General features: G+C 26.2%; 2 protein-coding genes across 2 annotated transcripts; one reads left to right on the top strand and one right to left on the bottom strand.

The window, feature by feature from the left end:
- Positions 1–6,169: 6,169 nt before the first annotated feature.
- OCT59_024610 (uncharacterized protein) lies at positions 6,170–6,388 on the bottom strand (the record flags this gene model as incomplete). Its single annotated transcript, XM_066132780.1, has 1 exon — positions 6,170–6,388. One exon carries the CDS (start codon positions 6,386–6,388, stop codon positions 6,170–6,172), a length of 219 nt encoding a protein of 72 aa, XP_065991555.1.
- Positions 6,389–16,329: 9,941 nt separating this feature from the next.
- On the top strand, positions 16,330–17,603 carry OCT59_024609 (uncharacterized protein; the record flags this gene model as incomplete). The annotated part of the gene is made up of 6 exons (XM_066132762.1): positions 16,330–16,378; positions 16,469–16,546; positions 16,631–16,875; positions 16,966–17,096; positions 17,256–17,529; positions 17,598–17,603. The coding sequence occupies 6 exons, from the start codon at positions 16,330–16,332 to the stop codon at positions 17,601–17,603; spliced, it is 783 nt and encodes a 260-aa protein (XP_065991554.1).
- Between the last annotated feature and the right edge of the window lie 3,738 nt (positions 17,604–21,341).

The following is a 21,341-nucleotide window of genomic DNA, read 5'->3' as shown; positions in this document are numbered from 1 at the left end:
AGGTCATTGTATATAATTTCGGTATTTACACAAACTATTAGGGAAAAAATGTTCAAACTTATTATGTCAATTAGTTAACGTCAATTAGTAAGATAATGTCAATTGGTAAATGTTGAAATAAAATTTATAATTTGGGATACCGACACTTAAAAGGTTGTGGGTTTAGGTCCGAAACTAGTCAAAAAAGGTTTAGGCAGCAATCATGGGATGATCATTCGCGAATGTACAGCTAGTGACACAGAAAAGACGTAATGTTTGACGATGATAACGGTACTTTGTTCATTAGTCAGATTTAAAAGGTGTGTGAATGTCAAGATCGGCGTCTGGCTGTGGTCAGTGACTCTGATTTTTATTTTTGACTTAATTGAACCGATTGGAATTTGGTTTATTTGGTGTGGTCAAAAAAATTTTTTTTGGCACGAAAAAATCGGAAAATGCTAATACTGAATCACTGATTTTAATAAGGTATGATATTTTTTTTTGCTATAATTATTATAATATTTTTAAGTTCTTTGGAAATTTTAATATGTAAACGTACAAAGTTGTACTATAAGCTTCAGTCATTCATTACGAATGGAACAAGACCCCGATATTTCACTCATTTTTTTAGATTAGGTCACAATAAAAAAAAAGTACATATTTTAATAAAAGAGGAATATTATACGTTGTGTACTAGTGTTTATAAATAGTACATTTTTTCTCGGGAAAAAAAAACCATAATATAATAAATTTTTATGAAAATTCATTTTTTTACCATAATGTAGTAAATTTATCAAAATTTTGCTTAATTTATATTAGATAAATCAAGAAATTCAACATGTTTTACGATTGACCCGGAACGTACTTTTTTCACTTCACGTACTTCACGTACTTCACGTCTAAGTTCGCCTTGACAACTTTCTCAATATGTTTCTTCAGAGATTCTGCAAGGTAGGATAATGAGATATTAGCGAAACAAATAAAAAATATAACAGAAAATTACCTTTTCTTGGTTACCATGACAATGAAAAAAATCAATATAGGTTTGGAATATTCGATATTATTGTATTATTGTGTAAAGAAAAATCGCGTACACTCGCATTAACTAAATTTATTACGACTTTATCGGTAACAACGTGTGAGTATTCGGTACTGTTGACAAAGATGGCAGAAAGACGAAAAAAAAATTACGTTATATCACGTTATCACGTTTGCTAAATTTTTTATAACTCATCAATATCAGGTGCTCTCGAGTACTATTTCTTTCGACCCTTCGACACCATAAAAGGTTTCTCCAATTTTACGTGCTGTATATTTAACAGTTCTTTAGTAATAATTTGATCACAATGTAAGTTAGAATCCATCAAAGTGTGGGATTTATAATTTACTTGAGGTCGTCGATCCGATAGACTTTGAATTTAGATTTATTTCGAAGACAAAGAGTAATTTGTGGTACCAACAATTTCAACAGGCATCGTATATCAATTCCATTGTTATGGGAAGACCCATTTTCAATTTACGCCTAAAATTTTCAATTTATTGAAATTTACTTATTACAAATAGACAAGATAGAAAAGAATCTTTTTTTTTTACAAATATATAAGTTACGCAACCAGTTTTGTGACCTGGACGTGAACCAACTAATCAATACTACAGTATGTCAGCAAATGTCATCAACATTCAACAGGTCAAATTTTTTCTTGTGATTGTTATATTAAATTCTATCAAGTTTCTTATTAAGATTAATGTAATTCCCACCTTAATATCACTTTAATATCTCTGAATTATTTCCATTATTTTCTTTCAAAATTCACATATTTTCATGTAACAGAATAATTTTTCCAATAAAAAAAAATATTCAAGTTTCGACAATAATAATAAAAAGTATTTAATCTTGGCCATAAAAAAAAAATTTATTTATTGTGTATTTGATGTTGCGTATATATATACAATATATATATATACTACCCGGAAAAAAGTCAGTAAATTTCAATAATCGTTATGAAAATATCCTTTTTATATAAATTTTTTTTTTTAATAATTAACCTGTCCTTTGTGTAATAAGTAAAGTTGATGAATTGCACCTACTCTAAAAATTACATGAGCTTCTGAAGAAAATTGATTGTAATATTTTATAATTTATTAAATAAATCAGATTTTTAACGGCAAATAGTTAGGTATAATATAACATTAAAAAATTTTGCTTTATTACGATTCATTTTTAAATAAACTATTTATCGAAATTTTAGCATATTATTGCAAAGTATCTTCAAAATCAGCGAAATAGTCTGTAAGTTACACACATTTAACAAGGATGACTTGCACCTATTAGTTTTTTACAAGATATTAACTAAAGAACAAATGGGCGCTTTGCAGTAAAAAAGGACGAAACTACTGAAAAAATTCAAATTTTCTTTTATATGCCAAAAATATTCTAAATGCTATAATTTGTTCAGATTTTATATTAACTCATTTTTTATTTTTTTTTTTAGTAGTTTCGTCCCTTTCTACTGCAAAGCGCCCAAATTATGAGCTTGAGTTCTGGTTTCAATAAAAAAAAGTTAGAAATAATAATCAAAATAAGTTTTCATAAAAAAAATTGGGCCGAATTTAATGATCGATAAATGATCGGTCAAATGATTATAACTTGTCGATCATTTCATTGATTTTGATGATATTTCGTAATAATATGCTAAAAGTTAAAAGGTAAAACAAAATTTTTTTAATGTTACGTTATACTCAAATAATTCCATTTAAAATCTGATTTATTTGATAAATCATAAAATATTTTCAACCAAAAATTCATGTAATTTTTAGAACAAATACAATTCAACTAGATGATTAACTTTACTTATTACACAAAAGACATATAGAAGGATATTTTCGTAACGATTATTGTAATTTACGGTTGCTTACTTACTTTTTTCCGGGTAGTGTATATCATTCCCCCATCCTTTATTACCCGTCCGGTGCTTGAAGACCTTTTGTAAAGGGGACAGAGGGAGTACCGTCTCTAAGACGGCTGTAAGTGGCATGCTTGATAATCGTAATTTGATTTCCGAAAGTCACTTAACATATTCTATTGATGAATCATACCGATTCTTGGCAAATTCAATTCGTAATTAAATATTGATCTGAGGTTTTGTTCAAAAAAAATATACGTAATCTATCATACAGCCCAAAAATCATACAAAGTTGTACATAGAATGACCATTAATTATACTTAAAATAACATATTGCAGTAAGCATATATCATCATTAACTCATTTATCATTAAGAATGGAAAGTATGGAACAAAGAAATAATAATCACGTGACAGACATCATTACTTTAAGTAACTTCCACAGTAACTTCCCCATTTGGTAATATATTACCCCTTTCATTTAGAAGTTGTCATACATATTTTTTTATTGTGAAACCATTCTATACAGAAACTGAAATAATTAATTTAGAAAGTGTTTATATTTTGAAATTACGAGAAAGGAAATAATATTAAAGATTGAAACTTTTTAAATAATGAAAAAACAATTAAATTATATTTGTTTTGAATATCAATAATCTATAACATATTAATAGCATGTGCGATAATTTTCTGGTAAAAGAAACCGAATAAATCAATACCTTATTTAGTCTTATGACCTTTAAAGAAAAAAACAATCCCTTTGATTAGAATTTTAAGATTTTCCAAATGAATAGAAAAAAAAAGAAGAAAAAGTCTTTCATGGGAAAAATATTCAAATGTGACAAAAACAAAAATGCTTCTTTATAGAAACAATTTTTTTAAAAAAAAAAATTTGTGATGTTCTTTCGAAAAATTTGTTATGCATGACAACGGATAAAAATAGTCATCTGATCATTGATCGTCATTAATTGACAATCCATTATTTTTAGAATTTCAGTTAATTCGATGAATATGTTCCATGAATATTAAATGCTTAAAATAAAGCCGTAACCCGGGAAGATTTTTTCCATTGATGCAGTTATTAAATTATTTTTGTTCTATTCTACGTAGAAAAAACAGTTAGTTATGCTTTACTTTTTGTAAATATCACATATATGCTTGACTTTTCGATATAGAAATTGGATCATTCTTCTAAAAGAAAAAGATAAAAAAAAAAATTTTTTTTTTTTACATGATATTAACTTTTTTACTTTATGTTATGTTAAAATAAATATTTATCTACGAAAATTTCTTTGATATTGTTCTTTTACAAAGTTAAAGTTTGAGACTAATCTTTTTTGAAAGTATTCATTAATGAAATTGTATTCATAAATTTATTCAAAAAGGAAATTAGAATTGTTATTCTTTATCAAATCGCGAAAACGTTATATTATGTATATTATCAATATTATATAAAACAAGTGTAGCGCGTCTCATCCTTAAGTTGCGTCACATGAACGACAAAAAAATATCAACGCCACAATTCCTTATTTATATTATTCTCTATGATTTCTGCGCCTCTATCATCCTTCTATATAATCTTTATTCTTTATAAATCTTTGGTTTATAATAAAAAAAAAAATTTTTTTTTTTTCAAACATTTAATAATAAAGTTATTATCACATTCTAGAATAACGGAGTTTAATCTCCAGAAATTACATAAAATATTTCACCATTTTAAAAATGTTTATATGAATTATGCATATAAAGTTATCTTCTAAATAAATATTCATATATTCGGTTATTTTGATTCCGAATTTTAATTTATAATGAATGAATGAATAAATGAATACAATTATAATATATCTAATATATTATATATATTTTTTTTATACTGTATTTTTTTCACGCGTATACAGCTTGTCAAATTTAGAATAATATGATCATAAACACTGATGGAGGATCTATTAAAAAAATTTCTTGGCATTTTGATCCTGTCTAATCAAATAAAGTTTAGTTCCCCTTTTTTTTTTATTTGAGAAATTTCTTAAAAGAAACCCTGTTTTAGTGATATAAAAAAATTTTTAAAATTGCTTCATTTATTAAAGCTTAATGTAATAATTATTTACATTCATTTAGTTGGTGATTTCGGAGAACTTTCGGAATTATGTCGTTTGAAAAAAAAAAATTGTAAATCGCGTTACAAAATTGGAAAGTTTAATGTGGAATCACCAAAATCATTAAAATCATGATCATTTATTTTATTATGAAACAATCAATTTAGGTAAACCATTTTGTGATACTTTTAAAACGCGTTAGTATCTGATTTTTTTTGATTTTCGAAAATTTCCCAGTATTAATTTTGGTCCATTCCACATATAATTATTGAGAATACTTCCGAACTATCAACATTATTAGTGTCAGTTACTTGACCGAATTTCAAAAATATTAAATATTATTATTGTAGTTGTACTACCTGTACGATATAAACATTTCACGTCATTTATATAATGTTAAATGTATTTGTATTATTTTTGAAATGTTCATAATGTTACACATATTATAATATTGTATTTTCATATCATATTAATATAACCACAATTTTAAATATAAATTAACTTTATTGCAAAAAATTGAACTATATATAAAATATATTAATATTATATATTCTATGTACCAATATTATATGTCTATATCAATAAATTTTCCATATCCCATTTCACAATTAATAATTTTACCATTATATATAGTTTTTATGATATAACAAATACTGATTGTAGACTTACAACGGTTACATTATGGGTTACACTGATTTTAATTCAGATCAGCACTATACATAATATAAAGGAAATTTTAATATAGTATAACCTTTAAAGAATTAGATATTTGAAAATTGCATAATGCTAGTAAGAATTGCTGCATTATAATTTATATTTTAATATACTAATATATTTTTTTCAAAATAATAAATATTATAATTGCTAAATAATAAAAATTATACAGTATAATAATAAATAAATTTTTTGTTTTTAATTTTTTTTTTATAATTAATTAGCTTTATCTTTATTTATTTTTTAAAATATTTCTTCTTACAGAAAGCAGTAAATTTTTATTAAAATATCTAGAAAATAAATACAATATATTTAATAAGTATTTAAAAAGAAAATATACTACAAAAAAATTGGTAAAAATAGAATTCAAATATCTAATATACAACTTGCTTATAATGTTTTTCTGGAGATGAAGAAATTTTTTTTTAAAAAAAAAAAAAATTATGCAAAAAACAATATAAAAAAAAAAGATTGATAATTAATAATTGGCAATTACTCTACGAATTGGTTCAAAAATATTATTTTGAGACATATCAGTGATATCACCATATGCTAATTTTTTATAATGGGGATCAAAAAAGGCTGAAATATGTAATGCCTCACTTATTTCATTAAAATAATTTGTAAAAACATGGTTCATTTCATCTACTTGGTCTTGTAAAATAAAATTTTCACCTCGAGATTGATTTAAATGCATTCTAATACCTTCAAAAAGTAATTTAACTTCACCAATAGTTGGATAACTAGAAGCAGATTATACATGCTGCCCAAATTATTTTGGGATGCCATAATTCATTCAGTTTATATATAATTTACTATGTAAAGTGCCAAAATAATTTGGGATGCCATAATTGAATTTGGGATTTTACTTATAATTACGGCAGTCCAAAATAATTTGGGTGGCATGTATAAAGCAGATATCACTCTTATTACTGATGCAAAAGGAGCCAATAAGTCTGCTAAAATAGTAAGTATATTCCATTCTTCTTCATTTGGCCAATTATTTGATAATGATGTAAGATTTGATACTAAATAAGCCAAAAGAGGTTTAATTTCTAATGCTCGATCTATCATATAGAATGTATAGTTTCATCTTATAGTACAATCTAGAAGTAGTACTTTAAATTTAATTTTTTCAACTTGAAAAAACTCCTTTAACTTATCCATTTGTTTAGGTGAATTTTTTACTGTACTAATAAATATACGCAACTTTTTGGCACAATTAGGAACTATATTTGTATTAAATTAAGGTTGTTTGCCAAAACCTAGGGGTTTAGGCAAGATGGCGTTTTGCCAAAAAGCGAAATTCTGCCAAAACTATGTTAAAGTTATATTAAAAAACTGGCAAAACTTTGGAGAAAGGTGAAACTGCCGAAACTCATTATAAATGCCGAAACTGCCAAAACTCTGCCGAAACTATAATAAATCTATCTATAGTAAAATTTTAACGAAACTAATCGTAGGATTTTGAAGAGGTTTAGACAAGCAACCTTATATTAAATGCTGCTTCAACAGCAAGGTTTAAAATATGTGCTGCACAGCGATAGTGGCGAAATTCTGATAAATTAAGATCTTCTTTAATCAGTCAAGTCAGAACTAACATCTTTGCTTCATTGTCACTAGTAATTCCAATTAATCGATCTGCAATATTTAATTCTGAAACAATTTTGATAATAGAATCTTTAATTGCTAAAGCTGTGTATGATAAAGGAATATACAATACATCTGATACAAAGTGATCAAACTGCCAATTATCTTTTATAAAATGAATTGTTACTGCCAAAATACCTAATGAACTAATTGTTATCCACATATCCATTGTTAACGAAATTTTGGAAGTTGAAAGTTGAAAGTAGTTTTTTATTTGAATTTGTGCATTTTCAAACTTTTTCATTATCATATCTTTTATTGTGTGTTGAGATGGAATTTTGTATTTTGGTTGAATAGATGCTATAAATTTTTTAAAACTTTGATTTTCAACAATGGTAAATGATTGCTAGTCTGTGATAATCCAATTAACAAAAAGATTATGCTTTTCTTGTTGTATATCAACTGTCCAGGGTTTTACATTAGATTTAACTTGACCTAAGTCTTTATATACTACTGGTCGAATGATGAGGTATCGAGTTGTGACATATCAGATAAAATCAGAAAAATATCATAAACCGATATGCCACTAGCAGATCATTTTAAAAATTGAACATATATTAGTAACCGATAGGCCAGTGATATTCACATGATTATAAATAATTTTTTTAAACTCATATCAATAAGTTATCTGGTTCTTATTGGATATCTGATAAATTATTGATTTTTATATGATAATAATATAATATTTATATGATATTTATATTATTGTACAAATAATTTTTTAAGATAATCGTATTTGAAGTGTTAAAATTTTAGAGTTTTGCCATAGTTTTAGCATTCCAATCTTTTTACTGTATAATAATTTTTTTAATTTCAAACGGTTACCAATAAATCTATATGTAGTTGAAATTTATTGTAAAATTATTTATTGTAATATTTTTATTTTATTGTATGTAATAAACTGATTTTTTATTGATAAAGGACTTAATCAATGATATACGTTAAAGTTCACATCCCAAAGTAAAAAAAGAAATATTAATACATTCATTTCTTTAAAGCAATTAAGTAAAACTCCCACCCATACTATCTTCAAGTCTGGGTTCAACCAAGAATGTTTGGTAGACTAAAGAAAAAAAATTAGAGTAAATGTTAGTAATATATAATATATTAATAAAAAAAAACCTTCCCTTCAGTTCCCTCTAACTTACATACTTAAAATTCAAGTTCAGGTTCACCCAAGAAGTCCAAGGAATATAAATATATTTTTTATTCCTATGCGTCCATCCCATTCACCTGTCTGGTTCACATCCCTACAAAAGACAAGAAATCTAAGAAGCTCAGCATCCTAAAAAATTAGAAAAAGAAACATTAGTATTGTTTCTTTAATGAATTGAGCTTTATTTTTACATGCACATATAACACTCACTTTATTTACTTGTACAGTTTATTCAAGTCCAGTATTTGACATCTTACAAAAAGAAGAAATCCAAAAAGTTGTCCTATAAAAAAAAATATTCTGATGTCCTACAAAAAAAAAGAAGTACAGGTAAATAATTTTTTTTAAAAAAAAGATTATCAACGATCAGTAAATTAATTAGGAACTGATCGGAAATATGTATATCATATAATATACTATGCTGATATTAAATTTAGTATTTTCTATATAATAATGATCGGCTTATAATAATAATAAACTAACTTTATTTCCAGTAACTTCAGAAATTTTTTTTTATGGAGTGATGGAGTCACATGCATACTCCTTCCCTCTTTTTTTTTAGGTTCAGACCAGTAAGTTAAATATATGTATATATATATATTAATAAATAGAACCTTTTCTTTATTCTTTTTTTATAACTTCCGGAGTGCTTCTGGTCCTCTTTTAAATGCCATTCAGACTGGTAAGTTTTAAAATTTTTTTTTTAAATAGAAGGTGTATAGGCATACTAACCTTTTACTTTCTTCTTTTTGTAGATTCTGGACTTTTTTTATACGCTGTAAGTTTTAAAAAAATTTTTTTTTTTAAATAGAAGGTGTATAGGCATATACTAACCTTCTACTTTTTCTTTTTGTAGGTTCCAGACCTTTTTTGAACGCCATTCAGACCGGTAAGTTTAAAAAATTTTTTTTTTAAATAGAAGGCGTATAGGTGCTACTAACCTTCTACTTTCTTCTTTTATAGGTTCTAGACCTTCTTTAGACATCATTTCAGACTGTAAATTTAAAAAATTTTTTTTTTAAATAGAAGGCGTATAGGCGTATACTAACCTTCTTTCTTATTTTTTTTTGTAGGTTCTGGACCTTTTTTAGATGCCATTTGGACTGTAAGTTAAATAAAAAATTATTTTATTTAAATAGAAGGCGTATAGATGTATACTAACCTTCTTTTTTATTTTTTTTTTGTAGGTTCTGGACTTTTTTTAGATGCCATTTCAGACTGGTAAGTTAAGAAAAAATTATTTTTTTAAATAGAAGGCATATAGGTATATACTAACCTTCTTTTTTATTTTTTTTTTGTATATTCCAGACCTTTTTTAAACGCCATTTTGGACTGGTAAGTTAAGAAAAAATTTTTTTTTAAATAGAAGGCATATAGGCGTATACTAACCTTCTTTCTTATTTTTTTTGTAGGTTCTGAACCCTTTTTAGACGCCATTTCAGACTGGTAAGTTAAGAAAAAATTATTTTTTTAAATAGAAGGCGTATAGGCGTATACTAACCTTTTTTTTTTTTTTTGTATATTCCAGACCTTTTTTAAACGCCATTTTAGACTGGTAAGTTAAGAAAAAATTTTTTTTTAAATAGATGGTATATAGGTGTATACTAACCTTCTTTCTTATTTTTTTTGCAGGTTCTGAACCTTTTTTAGACGCCATTTTGAACTGGTAAGTTAAGAAAAAATTATTTTTTTAAATAGAAGGCGTATAGGCGTATACTAACCTTCTTTTTTATTTTTTTTTTGTATATTCCAGACCTTTTTTAAACGCCATTTTGGACTGGTAAGTTAAGAAAAAAATTTTTTTTAAATAGAAGGCATATAAACGTATACTAACTTTCTTTCTTATTTTTTTTGCAGGTTCTGAACCTTTTTTAGACGCTATTTCGGACTGGTAAGTTAAGAAAAAATTATTTTTTTCGTATAGGCATATATAAGGGCTTTGGATAGGTGAGTTATGAAGTGAAGTTTCACTTCTTTATTTTTTTAAATTTATTTAACATTTTTTCTCTTATTTGTAGATATTGGCTTCGATTCTTTGGGTAGATAAGTTTTGAAGTTTTGTTTTTAATTTTTTTTAAAAATTTAATTAATATTTTTTTTTTATTTGTAGATATCGGCCTTGATTCTTTGGATTGATGAGTTTTGAAATTTTACGAAACTTTATCTTTTTCTTTAAAATTAATTTAATATTTTTTTCTTTTATTTTATAAATATCAGTTTTGAATTCTTAGATGTTGGATAGGTGGATTTTGAAGTTTCGTTTTACTTTGAAACTTCAATTTTTTTAAAAAATTTAATTAATATTTTTTTCTTTTATTTGTAGATATCGGCTTTGATCCTTGGGGTATTAGATTGGTGAGTTTCAGAAGTTTTACAAAACTTTATTTTTTTTAAAAAAATTTATTAAATTATTTGTAAATATTGGCTTTAGTTTCCAGGCTTTAGATCGGGTGAGTTCCAAAACTTCAAGATATTCATCCTAGGCATGAAATTTTGGTGAGTTTTCAACAGGCTTCTTTTGAATCTTTTTAATGAAACTTAACTTACGTTTTATTTTTTTTTCTTTTTTTTAGGTGATTAGTTCTGGATGTATAATAAAATTTCGGTAAGTTCAAAATTATTCCCAAAACTTTAATTTCTTTAAATTAATACTAATCATCTCTTTTTCTTTTTGTAGATTTTAAATTTCAAATTTTAGACATTAAATTATACGATAGATAGGACATTAAATAGGACATTAGATTATACGATAGATAGCATTAGATAGAATATTGCAATAAATATAATAAATACAATTTATACAAATTTCAGAATAAAATTATTGATCTATCAGTATATAATACATATAATGATCATACAAGTATCATACAGGTATTATTGAGGTATATGGATACCAATATGAGTATGATATTTATGTGATATTTTCATAATATTTATAAATCGATATGTAACTTATATGTAATTTAAATATAACTATCTCTTCCATTAATCGGTACCATATCAGAATTACTAATCTGGAAATATCAGAATACGATATGTGGATTATCAGATGATTATCAGGTAACTGATTTATTACCGATATTCCATCATTCGACTAGTGTACATCAAAATGTTTAGCTTTTAAATGACGTTCAAGAGTTGTAGTAGAATTGTTTGCAGAAAAATGGCCTTCACAAATATGACATAAAATATAAGTTTCAGTTTGTTTATCATCTTTTTCAATTGTCTTTTTTTCAAAATGTTTCCAAACTCGAGCTTGTCTTAATTCTTTAGATCTAATACTAGAAGTTTCAGTTTCAGTTTCAGTAATTTCAGTTCCTTTTTCAGTCATTTCTATTGTTATTTCACTATATCTTTCTTTATATTCCTCATCCTCATAATCAATAAAAATTTGATCCTCTATAAAGGATTCATATGGAAAAGAGTTATAATTATCCTCTTGTTCTTGCTCTTCAGCTATAATTCAAAAAAAAAAAAAAATTTAATAAAAAAAAAAATTGCGATGGGAAAAATTTTTTAACTACTGTGTAAGTTTAAACACAATGATGCATTTTTGTATAAATACAACTAGTTTTATCATGCTTAACTCATATTTAGCTAAAAGGTTATGATTACCAAGTGTTTGATTAAACGAAAATGATCATATGATTGTCACTAATACAATAATAGTAAATGCATGATGAGGACCCCGGATATCTCCAAAACAGGTCATAAGTCACACTTTCGGCAGATTGGCCCATTTTTCAGGGGCTCAAAAAATCGTTTTTTGTAAATATCTCGGCATCCAGTGGTCCAATTTTGATGAACTTTTTTTTAAATTGTAGAGCTAAATGAGGGCTACAAAATAAAAAAAAGTTCATTAAAATTGAATTACTGGATGCTGAGATATTTACAAAAAACGATTTTTTGAGTTTCAGCAAAAAGGGGTGTTTTTGGCCAAAAGTCCATTATGACCTTTATATTAGATATCCGGAGTCCTGTCTTATTATATGTGATATAGAACTGAAAGATCGTGATCTTACACTAAGACAGATCAGTCTGTCTTTTTATGGTGTAAGACCGTAGGACCGCGGTCTTCTAGAACTGATAACTATCTTTACTCAAATAAGCTAAAGATCACACGAATCTAATTACTGGAAACCAAGATATTCTGCCTAAAAGCTCTGCTGAAATTAAAGCATAATGTCAGCCAAAATTGATCGCAAATTTATTGTGCCATCTGATACGATTTTTTACACCATTTTGACAACTTAAAAGGCCAGCAAATAAGCCACACCCTCGACCTCAAATATAGCAACCAAAAGGGTCATAGAGTGGAAAAACTAACCACACTCCTATACAATTGTTAAAAGGCTTCAGAATGGAAAAATTGCGACAGGTTATAGATTCGAAGGTGGGTGAGAGCTTGCTCCACCCACACCCAGACCGATGACCTCCATTTATCCACTCAACAAAATCCTAAAAATATCAACACAGTTAATACATTTTTTTTTATTATCTTTATTTTATTATTGCTTTACTAACATTGAAATTCCAAATTAAATTTCAGAATCATTGCTCACACTGTCTTGCAGAGTAACAAAATCGTAGGTCCTGGTAGAGTCATCTTGCAGTTGTCTCCCAGAAGGAGACCCTACTTCTACCATCTATATCATGGTAGCGCTCATTATCATGTCTTTACATTATTATGATATTATTTATTGAATTATTAGATAAAAGAATAATGTAAGTAATATAAAAGAAAGAAGACATCTAGAAAAATATTTTATTTTACCTTTTTTGTCTTATCAAATGGTCAGTAGCTGCACAGGTCCATTCTATAGGCATGATTAAAATTTGTTGAGAAATGATTATTTTTTTAAAAAAAAAGACGTATACTTCCCTTATAAATATTTTCTCTAGTTTGAAATTCTGTTTATTTTAGTTAACATTCAAAATAATATATGCAAGTAATATGTTTAAGATATCTGCAAAAATAAATTTCTTTTTTATTTAAAAATTAAAAATAATATATGCAGGTAATAAGATTAAGATGCCCTTGCAATATATTTATATCAGACAATTACAAATAATAAGTTATTATCTAAATATCGAACGAATTCAATCGTGTCAAATATGAGTTCAACTCGAGTTCAATTTGAGTTCACACTAAGGTTGCTTGCCAAAACTAGGAGGTTTCAGCGGGATGGCGTATGTGAAACTGCTAAAACTAGTTTCGCAAAATTGGTCTAAAATATTGAAATGCCATAACTGCTGAAACCTGCCAAAACTGTCTAAGCTGCCGTAACTATTTTGGCATAGTACATCATATGATATACATATATTAGTTTCGGCAACATTATGAATTATGATTAATTTCGGCATGGATTTTTTTTTTGACGCAATGCCGTATTCAGCCATATTGAATTTATATAGACGTAATTGCCAAAATTTGCCAAATTTATCGAATTCTCAATGATTTACGCCAATTCGGCACAGGAAAGTTAAATTATCAGACAGATTGCATAGTACAAATCATCTGATGATCTCTTTTTTCTTGTATTGAGGTTTTCGGACAAAAATTATGAGGTAAAGAACTAAGGAGGGTCCGGACAGGAAGTTTTTATTTAAAAAATGTAATAGTTTATTTTTCGTTTTGTAGGATTGCCAGACAAAAAGCACGACCAGACTTTTTGAAGTAAGAAAGGACCGGAAAAGGGTCCATTTTAATAAATTTATTTATTTTTTCTTTATTGTAAGGTTGCCAGACGAAAAATATGACCGGACTTTGGAAATGAGGTAAGAAAGGGTTGAGGGAAAGGGTTTCGTTGTTTTTTATTTTAATAAATTTAACTAATTTATTTTTTTCTTTTTTGTAGTGTTGCCGGACGAAAAATATGACCGGACTTTAGAATTTAGGTAAAAGAGGGGCTAAAGAAAGGTTTTTCGTTGTTTTTTTATTTAATAAATTTAACTTATTTATTTTTTTCTTTTTTGTAGTGTTTCTGGATGAAAAACATGACCGGACTTTGGGATTTAGGTAAAGGAGAGGGCTGAGGAAGGTTTTTCGTTGTTTTTTTATTTAATAAATTTCTTGTTTATTTTTCTTTTTGTAGTTAAGGTTGCTTGCCGAAACCTAGGGGTTTAGGCAAGATGGCGTTTCGCCGAAAAGCGAAATTCTGCCAAAACTATATTAAAGTTATATTAAAAAACTGGCGAAACTTTGGAGAAAAGCGAAACTGCCGAAACTTATTATAAATGCCGAAACTGCCAAAACTCTGCCAAAACTATAATAAATCTATAGTAAAATTTTGACGAAACTAATCGTAGGATTTTGAAAAGGTTTAGACAAGCAACCTTATTTGTAGTATTGCTGGACGAAAAACATGTACAGATTTATAAATTAAGGTAAAGGAGGACCAGTGAAAGTTTTTCGTTAATTTTTTCATAATTTATGAAAAACATGACCAGACTCTTAAAATTAAGGTGAGGGAGGGTCAGAGAAGGTGTTTTCATCATTTTTTTTTAATAAATTTAATTGATTTTTTTTTCTTTTTGTAGGATTGTCAGATGAAAAAATATAACCAGACTTTTGTAATCAAGGTAAAGTACCGGGAGAAGGGTTTCGTTATTTTTTTTTTTTGATAAATTTAATTAATTTATTTTTTTTTATGTAGAATTTCCAGAAAAAAAATCATGACTGTTACATTTGTTAGGATTTTTTCAATAATAATATTATTATTAGAATATTATAACGTTGTTTATTTACATGTAAATTTATTAGAAACTGAAATTAAAAATAAAATATTAGGAATGCTGTAATTATGCCGAAATTCATATAAAATATTATTATTTATTATGCCGAAACTATGGATAAACTCATTATAAAGGTTTCGCAAATTTTGGCAGTTTCGCAAGTTTTGGCAGTTTCGCAAGTTTTGGCAGTTTCGCAATTTCGCAGTTTCGCAGTTATGGCATTATATGTGGAGTTTCTCCTTTCGGCATTAAGCCAAATAGGTTTCGGCAGGCAACCTTAGTTCACACAAACTAATTTATTTCACTAGATATTATGAATTTATTATACTATTTTTTATTTACAATTTTAATCGTTTAATTTATTTTTTCTAATTGTAAAATTAAATCATATTTAATCAAGTCAAATCTAACAAAAATTAACAATTTCATCAACGCAAATTCAAACTCAAATTCAACTCGAGTTTGACGAGTTTCAAAACGATTAAATTCGCTAGATATAATAATCTAACTACATTTATACATGCCAATTATATTAATATTATAATATTAACTACCCTTACTTATGTTTAATTGTGAAGCATAAATAATACCGATATCATTAAATTTTGATTTTTTCTTTGACCATGCGAGTTGATATGTCATACAGTGTCAGAATAATATAGCAATTATGGCTGTAAAAGGCTGTACTTAATCGTAAAAGAAAGTTTAACATTATTGTTTCATCATTCATTTTTTTAAACAGAAATTCATAACATTTATTTTTATCTTATAATAGTCATTTTATATTTTGACAATAGATAATAAATTCTATTGTTATATAACATTCTTCAAAAATGAGACATTAGATCAAAAAATAGGAGATGGAGCACGATATAAATATGAGAACTCGGTTATTAGAATTTAGAATTGATTACAGTATAAAATTGGAATACATACATTATGTACTGTGTGAATGTGTGATCTCGCGAGATGAGAATGTCCAGTTTCAAAATTAATATAAAGAACTTTAATTCAGTAAACATATTTATTTTACTTTTTTTTCGCTTATTTTTCTTAATCAAATTTTTCTATATTTTTTTTCACTAATATTTTATATTATGTCTAAACGTAAAGCAGTTTATAATAATCAAGTAGAAGTTGAAACAGGTATATATATAACTTTTTGTAAATATAATTATATTTTTTGCTTATATGTAAGGAAAATAAATAGTAAAATACCAAAAATATGTATGATAGGAACGAAAAAAAATCCAAGGACTTTACCGAAAAAGAGGAGAAAAATAAATATTGAAGAAACCAATCAATTATTATTAGGTAAATATTAATTATATAGGCTTTAGCTCTTTGATATTATTCTATTAATTTTAATTGAAATAATTGAAATGATATATTATATAGAAAAAGAAGTAATAGTAGAAGATGATGTAAAGAATAAAAGTGAAAAAGAAGATGAAGAAGATAAAGAAGAAGAAGATGATTATAATGATAATGACAAGTTAGGCGTGGCTAAAACAGTTCTGGATCTGTTTCAGTTTTGTACAAAATTAGATATATGTAACTGGCTTCTAAAAAATCCAGATATTTTACGATTAGCAAATGAGATGAATGAATCATCTTATGTCATTAGTTCAAAGAATACTGAAGTTAGTATTAATATAATATGGTAATATTTATTATGTTTAAATCTTTAAATAATGTATCTCATAATATTTTAGGATAAAATACGACTCTAGGATGAGTCGGTAAAGTGCTTATTTTTACGAACGAGGAATCTGAGTAGTGAAGCACTCGATGATTTGGTTGTAAAAATTTTTCAGTTTAAAATTTATACTAGTGAAGCTAGAAGCCATTTAGAAAAAAACTCGTAAGTCTTTAATTGACTTTTGAAATAAATTCAACCAAAATATTCTAAATTTAGTGGAAAAATACAAAAAAATAAGAAAGAGCAGGTATTTATTTATTTTATTGTTTTATAGTCAACAAAATAGTGCTATTTGTATAATTATTAATTAATTAATTATAGGGGTACAACTGGAAATCTTTCACAAAAAGAAATTAAAGAATACGTTGATGAAAACGTGATGCAAAAACTTTTAAACCGTCAACTCACAGCTGTCAATATTTTGGAATTAACAAATAATGGAGGAACTGATACGTTAGTTGAGTTTGTTAAGGAAGCCGTCCACGTTTCTTGGGACGGTAAAAACTTATCTGGTATAAAGGAGTTGGATACCATGACTAAAAATTTAATTATCCCTTCCCGAAGTGGAAGTGATATAGTAAATACCCTAAAACAAGTAAGTTATTTTATTTATTTTGCACATTATGCTTTTGATAATAATATATTAATAAAATTAAATTATAGATTTAGGTGCGTTCTTATAAAATTATATGATGAAGAAGAATCATTAATAAATGATTTTATAAAATTTTAATAAAAAAATAAAATTGAGTTTTATTGAGTATTTCTTCTTAGTTTATTTAATTATTATTCTTTTAATGGTATAGACTTTAATAATAATTAGCTTCAATCGAAAAATTACAAAAAGTTTTAAAAGTTTTGAATATCTGTTGAGATTCAATCATATTTGAATTTCTTTAACTTGTTGTGTTATTACCATTAAGTAATCAATTATCTGTATAAACTGTGTAAAGTTAATTTAGCTCTATTTTGAGTAATATCCACCTATAAAGAACTCATCCGTGCATTACCTAAACAATTATTGGTTGATCAAGTTCGTATAATACCAAATTTATAAAATTATCTGATTAAATGATCGTGTATCACGTATAAGACCTATTAATTCCTAAAAAGTCAATTCAACCATCATTTTATTTAACCGCTATTTATTTGTACGTTTTTTTTTTTGAAAAAAAAACTTTCTTTCTGAAAGTAGAGTCTGCCTCCTATACCGTTTGCCGTCGTGCATAGTGTGTTATAGGAAAAGGCGGACTTGAATTATATAGGTGTAAGCTTATGTTATATAGGCGTAAAGCTTATATAATTAACGTAACGAAAATCCTTTAATCAAGGGTTAAAATAGGCATGATGGGATATTCTCATATATCATGAGCTCTGTTTGTTTGAAGTGTCGTTTTATATATAATTAAATAGGCTTAAGTCATAAGTAACTTTTTTATAACATTGATTATTGAAAAATTAAGTGGCAAAAATAATTTTTAGTTTGTAAGACTTTAACTCCATATCAACTTGTGTGTGTTTGGCGTATATTTTATTCCCTAATCCTTAGACCCACTCGTGGATTGGTAGGTTGCTTTGCACTTCTTGCAGCCTATCTTTAATGGGTTTTAGGTCCACGTTTGCCCATTTAAAATTTATTAAACAGGATGTCATTCATCCAAACACATTGCAACGTTTATTGATGAAGCTATGGTTATCTAATAAAAGTTCGCTTTGCCAGGCAATTTATGGTGGATTCAATAGATCAAATTACAAACAACAATAATGCAGTCATATGAGAATTCCAGGCCAAAGAATAAGGGTGAATTGTCAAAGTTGAGAATATATTTGTATTTTTTTTTTAAAACCGTCATTCTCATGAACTTTTTCATTGTATTCCTAAGTTCAATGATTTTGGTAATGATGAAACTGCAGTTGTTTACAGGGGTTTCCCGCCAAACTTCTGAGGTGAATTTATGTCTGGTGTTTTCAAATATACTTATCCTTTTTGCAATAGAGTCATAGCGAGTCTTTTTAAAGCGTACTTGTGACACCCCATCCAACTTGGGCAGTGTCGCTGAATCTAAAGCAAGGTACCCGGTTAATCCTCAACTTTGGGTTGATGAGTTATGATTCTGGAGTATTAAGGCATAATGTTTTGACTTACATCACCAATTTAACTCATAATTCTAATTTATTGAATTAGTTTATTATAGATTTATTGATATTTTTTTTTATCTGTTATATAATATTTAAACTAATGTATACTTTATCTGTAATTAAAATTGTTATTGTAATAAATAACCGGTAACTTAAATCTATTGAAATTAACTTTTAAATTAGATTACAAATTATTAAAATATTATAAAATTGAATTTAACGATATTTGATTGATTTGATATTTTTAAAGGTAAATTCAATATTTATAGATAATATCATTTTGATATTATTTTGATATTGAATTAATATTAAAATAATATTATATTGATATTGCATTTATTAAAAAAAAATTATTATTGTTATAACAATATCAAAATGATATCATATTAATATCGTATTTACTTTCTATTTTTCATTATTGTTATAACAATATCGAAATATCGAAATGATATCGATTTGATATTTTGTCAATATTATTATGATATCGATTAGATAATTATAAAGTGATATCTTTACGATATCATATTGATATTGAATTAATGTTGGAATGATATCATATTAATATCGTATTTACTTCCCATTTTTCAAAAAATTCATTGTTGTTATAACAATATCGAAATGATATCGATCTGATATTTTTTCAAACAAATATCTTTACGATATCATTTTGATATATTGAATTAATATTGAAATGATATCATTGCGATATCATAATGATATCATTTGCAAATTAATATCACCACGATATTTATTTAACATCATTATTATATCAATTCGGTATTGTTTAAAAATTCAAGGTTTCTGTAAAGATCTATCAAGTGAAAGTCATACCGGCGAATTTTTAGCCAAAACAATTGAAGAAATAATTGATGAAATTAGTCTGGCAAAATTTTCAGCGATTGTAACAGATTCAGGAGCAAATATTCGAAATGCACGACAAATTATCACAGAATAATATAAAAATATCTTTAATGTGCATGCTATTAATCTGATTTCAAAGGATATTTGCTCTACTTCATTTGCAAATCGGATTTTAACAAAGTGTAATACTATAGTGACATTTTAAAAAAAGTCATCAAAGAGGTAATTTAATTTTTAATTTATTTATTTATTTAATTTATAATTTTTTTAATAAAAAAAGGTTTTGCATTAAAAGAAGAAGCTAAAGCCTGCGATATTAATGGAGGTAGATTGAAAAAGTGGGCAGATACCAGATGGCATACTATGTATGATTGTGTTGATTCAATTATGCGTCATAAAGTACCATTAGAAAATGTAAGCTTTTAGAAATTATTTGTCTGAATTCATTTAATTATTAATTTAACAAATAATTTCTTTTTTTTTGCCTTTTTATTTAGTTAAAATGTGAAAAACCTGAAACTCTTTCAACAGCAGTATTGTCAGTTCTACGAACATGTGCATTTTTTGATGATGTACGTGCATTAGCATTTACTTTACGTCCTATTAAACAATCAATTGCAGCGTTAGAATCTCAGTCTTGCACTCTTGCTGATTGTTTTTTTGGACTTGCAAGACTTGGAGCTGCGATTAAAAAATTATCTAATAATGATCACCGGGTTTTTCACCAGCAGTGCATTTCAGTTTTTAACCGTTGTTACGCTGAATTTGCTGATCCAATATATTTATTGTGCTTTTTTTTACATCCGTATTATACTGGTAAGTTTGAATCAGATTACCTATAATTATTATAACCCTATAAAAAGTATTATACTTAAAATATACTTAAAATATATTTAAAATATACTTAATTTAAAAATTGCAAAATACTTATAATATATTTTTAATATATCTAAAATATACTTAAAATTATCTTAAAATATATGTCTAATATATTTAATTTTTGCCCATATACTTAAAATATATTTAAATTATATTTAAATTAAAATTTAAGTATATTATAAGATTATTATAAGTATATTTTTTACATACTTAAAATATACTTAAAATATATTATGAAATATATTATAAGAATATTTTAAGTATGTAAAAAATATATCTATAAGGCCAAGTAAATAAATTTATTTGTTTCTCATGACCGGGCGGGTCATGTAAATGTTGCGAAAAGATAAAAAAATTTATTTTATTTGGTCATGTGATTTTGGTTTTGACCAATCATAATCATAAAAAAATAATTTTTTTTTCCACCCGGTAACCCGGGCAAAAAATTTATTAAATCAACCAATCATCTTTTAGGAATCGGCTAAATTTTTTTTTGAAAATAAATTTTTTTTCCGGGCGGCCGGGTCA

Source organism: Rhizophagus irregularis, chromosome 5, assembly GCF_026210795.1.
Source record: "Rhizophagus irregularis chromosome 5, complete sequence".
NCBI classification, from domain to species: Eukaryota; Fungi; Glomeromycota; class Glomeromycetes; order Glomerales; family Glomeraceae; genus Rhizophagus; species Rhizophagus irregularis.
The sequence above is the reverse complement of the archived record's forward strand: the minus strand, read 5'-3'. Positions and strand labels throughout refer to the sequence as shown.